General features: G+C 34.7%; 1 protein-coding gene across 1 annotated transcript in view; it reads right to left on the bottom strand.

Moving 5' to 3' along the window:
* Nucleotides 1-12,500, bottom strand: part of mAChR-A (muscarinic Acetylcholine Receptor, A-type) — a 71,470-nt gene that overhangs the window by 27,899 nt on the left and 31,071 nt on the right. The window contains exon 3 of the mRNA XM_069831656.1: nt 1-34. This exon is cut by the window's left edge and continues 60 nt beyond it. Coding sequence (XP_069687757.1) covers nt 1-34 — 34 coding nt within the window. The remainder of the gene's footprint in view (nt 35-12,500) is intronic.

Below are 12,500 nucleotides of genomic sequence, written 5' to 3'. Positions count from 1 at the left end.
TCGCTTCCAGTCTTCCAGATCCACCGCTTCGTCACTGCAAAAAAGTCCACAGAACTCCGATTATTATGAAGGATACATACCTGTTCCAATAGGGACCACGTTCTCAATAGTAGTTTAAACTAGCTTTTAAATTGCTTTGATTTTAAACTGACTTAAACAAAAAAAACCCGTATTTTCAAGTTTAGTTTAGCCGCCTTTGTTTAAACACTAGGCCAATTTAAGGGGAGAGGATGGTATTTTTTGGTGAAAAATGAGTAAATTAAAAAAAAAAATCTTTAAAATACCCTTTGATATGTGTGGAATGCATTGAATAACATTTTGTGGGTATTTGTGCCCTTATCAGACGTTGAGTCGCCATTTTTAAAGTTCCTGCGTTATGGATTTTTAAATCACTCGCCCACTTTTATTGTTGTTTCCGGTAAATGAAATTTTCAAAAATTTTTTCTCTTTAAAATACCCTTTGATATGTGTGGAATGCATTGCATAACATTTTGTGGGTATTTGTGCCCTTATCAGATGTTGAGTCGCCATTTTTAAAGTTCCTGCGCTATGGATTTTTAAATCACTCGCCCACTTTTATTGTTGTTTCCGGTAAATTAAATTTTCAAAAATTTTTTTTTCTTTAAAATACCCTTTGATATGTGTGGAATTCATAGCATAACATTTTGTGGATATTTGTGCCCTTATCAGATGTTGAGTCGCCATTTTTAAAGTTCCTGCGTTATGGATTTTTAAATCACTCGCCCACTTTTATTGTTGTTTCCGGTAAATTAAATTTTCAAATTTTTTTTTCTTTAAAATACCCTTTGATATGCATGGAATTCATTGAATAACATTTTGTGGGTATTTGTGCCCTTATCAGATGCTGAGTCGCCATTTTTAAAGTTCCTGCGTTATGGATTTTTAAATCACTCGCCCACTTTTATTGTTGTTTCCGGTAAATTAAATTTTCAAAATTTTTTTCTTTAAAACAACCTTTGATATGTGTGGAATGCATTGCATAACATTTTGTGGGTATTTGTGCCCTTATCAGATGTTGAGTCGCCATTTTTAAAGTTCCTGCGTTATGGATTTTTAAATCACTCGCCCACTTTTATTGTTGTTTCCGGTAAATTAAATTTTCAAAAATTTTTTTTCTTTAAAATACCCTTTGATATGTGTGGAATGCATTGCATAACATTTTGTGGGTATTTGTGCCCTTATCAGATGTTGAGTCGCCATTTTTAAAGTTCCTGCGCTATGGATTTTTAAATCACTCGCCCACTTTTATTGTTGTTTCCGATAAATTAAATTTTCAAAAAATTTTTTTTCTTTAAAATACTCTTTGATATGTGTGGAATTCATAGCATAACATTTTGTGGATATTTGTGCCTTTATCAGATGTTGAGTCGCCATTTTTAAAGTTCCTGCGTTATGGATTTTTAAATCACTCGCCCACTTTTATTGTTGTTTCCGGTAAATTAAATTTTCAGATTTTTTTTTCTTTAAAATACCCTTTGATATGCATGGAATGCATTGAATAACATTTTGTGGGTATTTGTGCCCTTATCAGATGTTGAAAAGTTCCTGCGTTATGGATTTTTAAATCACTTGCCCACTTTCATTGTTGTTTCCGGTAAATTAAATTTTCAAAAATTTTTTTTTTCTTTAAAATACCCTTTGATATGTGTGGAATGCATTGCATAACATTTTGTGGGTATTTGTGCCCTTATCTGATGTTGAGACGTCATTTTTAAACTTCCTGCGCTATGGATTTTTAAATCACACGCCCGCTTTTATCGGTTTCCAGTAACTTCATTTTTTTGATACATTGCCAGACAAAATGAATATCACTTCTGAAATATTAAAGATACATGCATGAAATTTAGAACACACATTCTTTAGACTATTAGGAAACTTTTCTCTGTAACAGTATTTTGTTAATTGATTTCATTTTAAAAATACGTCCGTTTGTTTGCAAGAAAGGAAATCAGAAATTTGTTATTAAATTTTAATTGTTTTATTTTACAAACGTAGGGACTAATATTAAAATTCTGTTACAGACAGTTTGTAGAACATGCTTTTGCAAATACATTGCAAAAAACTGTTTGAATCTCTCTTTAAAAACGGTTTAGATATATCGGTTTTAGTACAACCCTGAATTGGATATTTTTTTTTTCAAATTTGGGCTCACAAATAATTTTTTTTTTATATTTTTATTTGGTTGAGCTGCCACAGCTATGAGCTCTCTACATACAAAAATTATTATTTTACACCAAATAGGAAAAAAGTTTTAAAACATAACATCCTCTCCCCTTAAACCACAAAGTTTGATGCAAAATGGTTAACCTTCTTGTTATAACCTGAAAGTAAACTGTTTATTCGAGAAAAATATTGCTAGGAATTGAGAGTGATGGAGGAATTCATGAAGAATTTTAATGAAATTAAAGATGAAGGTATAAGAATTTTATTCATTGCAAGAACTTTTAGGTCAAGAGTAAGTCATTTTCAAGACTGAAATGAAAGCGAGGTTTTTTAGTATGTTTAAACTCCGTCCACCTGCAATTCCTATAAATCTTTTAATTCCCAATCTTGCATGGCAATCTGTAGGAACTGACTCGGCTCACCACCAGTTTCTGAAATGTACCTTTTTCCATCATTGAATTTTTTTTACATTTCTTTTGCATGTTGTCATATTTTCCTCCAATATTCTTCCAATCTCTGAATCATACACTCTTTGCACTAAACTTTTCAGCAAGATGTTTCTATGCATCTTCTGTTTCTTTGCTGTGGCTAAATCAATTATTTTTATTCTCTGTAATGTCCTTTCATTTCTTTATTACTTCTAAAGCTAATTAGCATTCCCGTTTCCTGAAAATTTTTCTAGCTTTTTGCTTGTTTTTTCCATTCTGTTAAATTACAATAACCGGTACATTTCAAACTAGTCATATACCTGCAAGACAAGAAATCAAACTACCTGATTTCAGCCTTATTTTTACTGTTGCGTCATAATGCAATAACAGGCCTATGAATATATTAATTAATGTTAGTTACTTTGTAAAATATTAAGTAATGTATTGATATTAAATACAAAAAAGATTAAATAAATAATTCCTTAAAATAATTAAGATACAATTCCAGTAATTAATTACAAATGAATAGTTTAAACTCAGAACCACAAGGCTTTTAAACTAAGATAGTGTTAAAAATACGGAGCATGGTTTAAACCATGATCAAATTTCATGAATTTTGAATTAAACACAGTTTAAACTACTATTGAGAATATGGTCCTAGGAGACAGAAATAAACTTGAACTGGCAATAAGAATCGGATACTTATTTCACATTAATCAAAGGGTTACCAAAGTCATTCTCTGAGATATTATATATATATATATATATATATATATATATATATATATATATATTGTACTGAGTCATTCGTATATGACGCGCCGGGACGTATAGAAAAGTTGCCTCACAAGTGTGCCTGTCGAACGCACCGAAGTTCAAAGATGTTTGTCGGCTGTTGCATGCGTGCAATTAATCTCAGTCTGTCGTGAGTTACAAAAGGGATTACACATTCGTGCGTAATGTAGTGCAAGTTACTGTGTTTTTTCTAATTGTTTGAGAACATTGAAGGAACTACCACTGGGGGCTCGTGAACTTGTGGATTGGGAGAGCTGCAGTAGATTTCGGTACATACAAATTTCACTTCTTGATATCATTACTAATAAGTAAATGTCAAAAATAAATGCACTACACATCGAAAAAACAAAACTTCCTGATTTAGTTGGGAGATGTCTGTGGGACCATTTGCTAATCCCTAAGAAAAACTAATACCATCGATTTCAGTCTGAATTTCAGATCGGCAGACACTCAACTTACAATCTATCAGTTCATTCTGAATTGTCTTAGAATAAGACAGTGGCATGTTCCAAATTATTTTTGAGAGGCTCGTTTAGATTACTCACGAACTGTAGCAACCCACGAAACACATCAGGGTTCTTCGAATCGTTTTTTCATCATGTCCCCTAAGGGGAAGTTCATATTGGCTACAAAATTTGATACAATCAATTTTTTTTTAATAATTTCACGATTTTTTCTCACTTCTTGATTATGTTTGAGAATGTTTGTTCTGTTCATTTCACTTAATTGCACAGCAGTATGAGTTGCGTAACATAGCCAATGAAACAACATATATCAGGTGAGACTTCGTGCATTTTGATTTTTAGGGGCAAATGTCCTAAATCTGTCTCACCACACCTAGTCCATGCAGCATCACCACCGAAGAGGAGGCAAGGAAAACAAAATACAGATTTTTTTGTTCACATCCACGTAACCACAAATGCTTAGTGTAAATTTCATTGTTATACTTCCTTACATATATGCACTATTTTGGCTGGATGAAGCTTAAGTAAGATTTAAGTCGGGTAATGGACGACCCTTTAATTTCACTTCATTACATCAATATTCTCCGGATGGGAAAGTTGAGAAAACTAAAATTAATATTCTGTAATTCACACACACTCATGCTTGCAAATTTAAAATTTGCACTGGTTAAGTTACGGTATTAAGACGTCACACCAAAGCAACACTCAGATATACTGATGGTCAATAATTTTCTAAAACTGGAAAAGAAGTCTCTTTCGTATTTTACGTGCTATATCAAAAGGATTCTACTCGTGCAATCATTTTGAGTTAAGGCAAATATTAGGTTCTGCTGGATATATATGTAATAATAAGGCAAAAGGTAATATTAATTTCGTTATATTAACTAGATAAGATTCTACAACAATAAGTATGTGAAAAGAAAATAAAAATTTTGTCATTAAGTTTCAAGGGAATAGAGAATCCATTCGACGCAGCATTACAATAGCGGTGTGGGAGGAGAGGAAAGATCCCTTGTGGCCTGGCTCTGCAAGCCATTGCAGCGAGATATGGGTTTTAAACAGCGGCAGTTTCCCTCTGCTTCCCTTCACCTCTCTACCCCCTGACCATACAAGACACACTATATGAGCTGACCACCCTGCAGATCCAAGGACGACTTTGAATGCAGTGTCAATTCCAATACAGTCGACGCGCAAAAAGATTATGCATAAGATAATAGTACATATTCCCGGCCAGATGAAATATAAAGCAATTTACCAATAAAAGCTGTAACAATTCTTCTAAAAATTAAAATAAATATTATTTTTATTTTCCTGTCAAAGCAGGGAGTGCTGCAGCTCCGCAGCTCTTATGGATGGGCCGCCCCTGGGAATTACTCATTCGCGCAAGCTAGTGCTTTTTCCCTAAGTGTTTGAGAAGATGCATAGCAAAATGCAGCGAGTTTTTATAGTTTTGAATTATGCAAGAAGTGGAAAGGAATATCCGACAATAGTCATTTAGAACATTTTACAAGAGGAGATTAGGAAAATATTTCAGATCAATATTCGGATATGCCAAAATGTATTGAAGCAGAAGGAGAATACTGTGAATATTTCTTGTGACACAGGCAAGATACACCTGTATTCATTTTAAGTTTTCTATGCACATTTTCCCCACTAAGCAGGTATGTTATGTCAGGGGAGCGTTATATATGGAGAACTGTGTGATATATTTTGGAAGTTAATCTTCTTGTCAGTATGAATAATGATGTAAAAAACATGCTTGACTGGTTGATTGGCATTTTTAATACAGGGTGATCCGTTCAGGTATGGATAAAATAAAAATATCGTAAAACATTTATTACTGAACTTTATTTGTTGAAACTTTGTGCATACAACACTGAAAGATAGGAGATTCCTCAGAGCTCAACATGACCCCCATTGCGCACCCTGCACAACTCATAACGGTGATGCAATTCAGCCCATGTCCGTTGAAACATAATAGAGATGATTTGTTAAAAAGCTTGAGTAATTTTTACTCTCAGATCATCAATGTTCCTGGGTTTCTGTGAATAGACAATGTCTTTCACAAAACCCCACACGAAGAAGTCAGAAGGAGTTAGATCTGGGGAGATTGGGGGCCACGCCAAGAGATAGCTGCTTCTCGTACTGGGTTTCGCCTGCGACCTCGTGCATGTTTTTTTTAACACAGAACCTGTTTCTACAAATGTTCGATACCACTACATTATGGAATCGTATTTAGGTAACATTACGCACACCGTACTCACGTCGAAATTCCATTTGAACTCTTAACACTCTCAAATTTAGCATACCAAGGAACATATTGTGGCCGCTGTTGATTTGTATTAGCCATTTTAATCATCTACGATTTTCATTTGTCCTTTCAGATTATGCATTGTTGATTGTCATATATGGAAACTCCCATCTTTTAATCATAATATAACCAGCAAGAAATTTTTCCTACTATCATAATAGCTTTATCATAATAAATTAATATTATCCATACCCAAACGGATCAGACTGTAATTACTGTACTATTTATAGATGATCATAAACAGTGACGGCTCGTGAGTTATTAAATTGGGGGGTTCACAATGCTATATGAATAATAAAAAAGAGACTAGTCTACTGTTTAAATGTTGTCCTTTTCTTACATACTTTTAATTTACAATAATTTAACAAAAATATCTGGATATGAAACTCATTTTAAAAAGGTCTGAAACCAAATTTAAATAATAAATATGAAGACTACTAAAGGGAAAAATCAAATTATTGTATAGTCGCGAAGCTGTTATTCCCGGCGTGAATCCTCCTCTTTGCTTACGTCTTAGGAAGTGAAGGTTCTATAAAGTCTAGGTAGGTGGTATCGTTCGCCATTTTTGTTCTTTCGTTGCCAAGCTACCAGACGAGGAATCTATTTGCCACACCGTTAAACATTATCATGTCGTAGCTCCTATGATAATAAATCAAACGCACTGTAATTCAGCAAATAGTTGAGCGGCAAATAACGTCTTCGTGTGCTTCCTGCGAACGCCAACGAAAGAGCCAAAATGGCGGGCGATTATATTAAGTATTTATCGAGCCTTAAGAAATGAATAACGTCTTCCTCAGCGAATCACAAGACGCACACGTTTAAATGTAGCCGACCTGCAACGCGATTAGCAGCTGGAAATTAGAGTGACTGGACTATAGTAGCAATGAGCAAGAGAAACTGCAAAAGACCGATTGCGTCACTTATATTCTTATAATCTGATGGTAGCATTAGTAAGGGGGTCCCCAGCCACCGGTGTAACTCAGTCGGCAAAGGCGCTTGTCTTCTGATCCGGAGCTGCACTCGGGCGTGGATTCGATTCCCGCTTGGGCTAATTAAAATTGGGATTTTTACGAGGTTTCTCTAAACGTAAGGCGAATGTCAGGTAATCTATAGCTAATCCTCGCCAAATACCATATCTCTATCACCAATTCCATCGACGCTAAATAACCCAATAGTTGATACAGCGTCGTTAAATAACCAACTAAAGAAAATGGTCCCTTAAAGAAGCATCTAACTCTGCCGAGAAGTTGAGGATGACTTTAAAAACATCTGGATTGTTCGAATCTGCACTGTCATAGTGGCCCAGAAGTGCTAGTTCGAATGCACCGCAAAATTTAATGCAGTCGACAATTTTAGAGAACGCACAACGATTTTCTGAGATTTGTTCATTATGTTCGGGTCATAAGCACTATTAAGCTCTTGATGAAGTCCACTTTCCCTAAAATATTGAACTTCGGAGAGAATAAAGGTGTGACTGCGCACTTTCATATTTATTTATTTTATGAATTAAATGCGCCAAACGATTGGTCGCCTCACAGGCGCAAATCCATGCTTAATTGCTTAATACATTTTCTATAGAATTTATAATTATATTAGTAAACTTATATAAAACATTGAGTCCACACCTGTGGAGTAACGGTTAGCGCGTCTGACCGCGAAACCAGGTGGCTCGGGTTCGATTCCCGATCGGAGCAAGTTACCTGGTTCAGGTTTTTCCCGGGGTTTTCCCTCAACCCAATATGAGCAAATGCTGGGTAACTTTCGGTGCTGGATCCCGGACTCATTTCACCAGCATTATCACCTTCATCTCATTCAGACGCTAAATAACCTAAGATGTTTATAAAGCGTCGTAAAACAACCTACTAAAATAAAAAAAACAAAACATTCATAAGCTAAAAAACATTTTCTATCAAATTTATAATTATATCAGTAAAATTATACAAAACATTCATAAGCTAAGAAGTTGTTTCGTAAGGAGAAAATTTTCATGAAAAGTTATAACAGGCCTATATATGAATACAATTGAAGGACTTCGGAATGTGTATGATAAGACTTTCTTGTGTTAAATTCTAACGTACCTTGTTTACATGTTTCGACCTATTTATGGGTCATCCTCAGAACTGGTCGTTGTTGGTCTTGGCGCCTCTTGTTTTGTTTCCTGTGAGGGTGTACAAGAGGCGCCAAGACCAACAACGACCAGGCCTGAGGATGACCCATAAAAGGTCGAAACATGTAAACAAGGTACGTTAGAATTTAACACAAGAAAGTCTTATCATACATATTCCGAAGTGTTAAAAGATGTGTAATCAAGATGTACAATTGAAGAGCTCAAAAAAATAGTCACATCAAATAGACATGTGTGACTTAGGCGAACAAAGTAATTTTAAAGTATACATTTATAACAATAAATTATTGAATTTAATAGCTGAATAAATTTGTATCCTTGATTCGATCAACGGTTCTGCTAGTAAATATAGGTTAGGTCTAATAAAATATTTCCCTGAAATTATTTTCCTTCCTCTTAAAACACGAATTACAGTTTTTTTGGTTACATCCTTATTCCGCGGAGGTGCTCAATTACAAAATAAAGCAAAATTAATATAATTAATTGATGAACCAGTGGACTTACTCGTGTTAAATATGTAATATTTGTCCGGCTTACAGCTGTTTCAGTGCTTCACGCACCATCATCAGAGCCTACTAGATCGCGGCGTCATCTCGAACTTCTCTGCCTGTTAGGAGGGTGTGTTTTATTGTTGGAAGGTGTTGAAGTGTGGAGTCGAATAGTTGTGTGTACTGAAATTGATCTGTGTGTTGAGGATTTGATCGGGGTGTGTTTTAGTGTGTTTGTATATTTCGTATTGTTCCAGTGTGTTGAGTTTTTGGTTCTTGGGTTGTGTGTGTAGGATTTCCATGTCCGTATTTATGTTATTGTATGTATGGTTAGTATTGGTTATGTGATCGGCGTATGTAGATGTATTGTGTCCTCTGGTTATTGCTTTAATGTGTTCTTTGTAGAGTGTTTGGAATGATCTGCCTGTCTGTCCTATGTAGAACTTGTCGCAACTATTACATTTGAGTTGTATACACCTGTGTGGTCGTATTTATTTGTTTGTGTTTTTTGTGTGTTGAGATGTCTTTGTAGTGTGTTTTCTGTTCTGTATGTTATGTTGTATTTCTGTTTTCTGAATGAAGATGCGATTACTCAACATACCCACGAACCAACAACACTACAATGAAGAAGTGAACACAATCAAATACATAGCACAAGAAAATAGATACAATCCAAACATAATAGACAGCATCATAAGGAAGACAAAACAAAAACTTAACAAACACAAAAATACACAAAACACAACACAAACACAAGAACACAAGAAATACATCACACTAACATATGAAAACAAAAGCACACATAAGATCGCATCTTCATTCAGAAAACAGAAATACAACATAACATACAGAACAGAAAACACACTACAAAGACATCTCAACACACAAAAAACACAAACAAATAAATACGACCACACAGGTGTATACAAACTCAAATGTAATAGTTGCGACAAGTTCTACATAGGACAGACAGGCAGATCATTCCAAACACGCTACAAAGAATACGTTAAAGCTATAACCAGAGGACACAATACATCTACATACGCCGATCACATAACCAATGCTAACCATACATACAATAACATAAATACGGACATGGAAATCCTACACACACAACCCAAGAACCAAAAACTCAACACACTAGAACAATACGAAATATACAAACACACTAAAACACACCCCGATCAAATCCTCAACACACAGATCAATTTCAGTACACACAAACTATTCGACTCCACACTTCAACACCTTCCAACAATAAAACACACCCTCCTAACAGGCAGAGAAGTTCGAGATGACGCCGCGATCTAGTAGGCTCTGATGATGGTGCGTGAAGCACTGAAACAGCTGTAAGCCGGACAAATATTACATATTTAACACGAGTAAGTCCACTAGTTCATCAATTAATTATATTCAAGTGTTAAAAATGGTGTACGCAAGAGTCAAAATGGATTATCAAAATTAATAACCTAAAGAATTGCTTAATAAGAGAAAATTTTCCTATTTAAAATTATTCAGAAAATTTTCATCTCTATAATATCTGCAGTGCCTGGGAAAAGTGACATGTCAGTTTCCACAAACTTTTTTTTGATAATTTATTGACAACTTACGGAACATCTGCTCGCTTGGAAAAAGAGGCGTAAGTATTTCTCCCATTATAATAATTCATACAGAAAAAAATCAAGTCGACATAAACCAGTGTAAGTTGTCAATAAATTATCAAAAAAGGTTTGCGGAAACTGACATGTCACTTTTCCCGGGCACTACAGATATAGGGGAGAGTCGGGTAGTATCGGACAGTGCGTTTCTTTCATCTACCACCATATGGTAGTACCTGAATGACATGGTTACGTTTCTCTATGCGACATCACAGAAACGTAACCATGTCAATCAGGTACTATCATCGTGTGGTAGATGAAAGAAACTCACTGTCCGATATTACCCGATGTCCGATACTGCCCGACTCTCTCCTAATAAGTAGGATTTAGCCTATATGCACTAGAAGTGCCAAAATATGCATGTAACTATGCACTAAAACCTTAGAAATATGCATTTAAATATGCACTAAACACTTAAAAATAAGCTGACTGTGGAAAACTTTAGTGCACATCTAATGAGAAATTCAGATAAACAAAAGAATTCTGATAACAAATCAAGTAATTTCACTTGTGTTAATACAAATTCTTTGCAATGATGATAAACTGTAACGGTTTTTTTTGCAGGTTTTCTTTTGTGAAAGAACACCTGTATGCTGAAAATGAACATTCAACAGAGTTCATCAGAGATGCAACTTTCTGCAAATGACTTACGACCTCTATTTTTCTGGCACAATGCGATGAATTGTTTAGAGAACTTCTCCATGGTCCTTAAGTCTCTCTTCTGCATCTTCAACTACCGCCAAGGAGTCAAGGAGAGGTCTCCAGTTTTTCAATGGCCTTAGGCAGTAAGGGATAGTGTGATACTACGAATTCCAGCCTCCCCTGCAAACTAGGTGAACCAGCGCTCTGCTCTGTATAGGTAGGTATCCGTAGCCGTCCGTTTCTTAACTGTGAATAAGCTTTTCTTTTCCTCTTCTTGGGGCTCGTTCAAACCAAGCGCATAACGACCAAAGACACTGGAATGTTTGCCCATCGCCCATTGGTCAAGAATTTCTTGAATATGTTTATGACAATCTTCTCTCTCACTTAAAGGAACTTCTTACATTTTTATTGTAAAAAATTGTGGAAGAAATGAAAAAAAAAAAAACAAAACAAAACAAAAAACAAAAGCAAAAACAAAATAGACAATTATTAAAGATGCCTAGTTTTCGTAAAAGACAGATTTCAGATGATAAAAGTAAACATTTTGTTTTAAGCCATTCCAGATCAAAAATATATCTTATGTTTAAACATAGTTCACGTATTTACTTCGTAGGTGACACATGCTGACTTATAAAATACTTTTTTTTCATGATTAACTTCTTTTCACAAACTTTACATAATAAAACTGTTCCATCGGTTAGAAACACATAGGCACCAAATTCACTAACGTAAGCATGAAGTTTACTTTTCAATGGTTCACCAAGTTTAGGCATTCTAGCTAACCGATCTTATACCTTCTGTTACCCGACAATAACTGACTGTTCCTCAATGAAATTTCTTTCTCCTACAATAATAAAAACGTGTAGTATAAAACTGTAACAGTAAGATTTGAAAATATGAAAGTAAACAATTGGAAATGCTACGTGACGGCTTCTATGAGAACGGGCTTAATATTTAAAAGTATAAAACTGATTGTTGGTATCGTGAAGACATGACAATAATATATTTGAAGCTATGGATTGTCGATCATTATTTATATTACAACAATAGTATTAAAGCACGATTATTAGCACCTAAATCAATTACTTTTATTTACTATTATTAGTAAAGTTTGTCATTGTTTCAAATATTTAAATTTCATGCACATTGCTTTACAATTAATTATAAAATTGCAAATAAACAAGAAATATTGCTTTAAAATTACAAAAAAGGTATTTATTAGTAAGAATGACCTCCATCACTTCGATTTACTCCAAATCACATTTATATCTATGCAAATAATGATTTACTTCCACCCAGTAAGAAAGACATTTTGCCAAACATCCGGGCTCTAGTTATTAGTAATTCTACAGTACATTACCATTGTACATATCTAAGGGTACGGGACTTATGGCCCAGCCTGTAC

The sequence above is a fragment of the Periplaneta americana genome, chromosome 7 (genome assembly GCF_040183065.1).
Source record: "Periplaneta americana isolate PAMFEO1 chromosome 7, P.americana_PAMFEO1_priV1, whole genome shotgun sequence".
Lineage (NCBI taxonomy): Eukaryota > Metazoa > Arthropoda > Insecta > Blattodea > Blattidae > Periplaneta > Periplaneta americana.
Note: the sequence above shows the minus strand (reverse complement) of the source record. Positions and strands in the feature narration are given on the sequence as shown.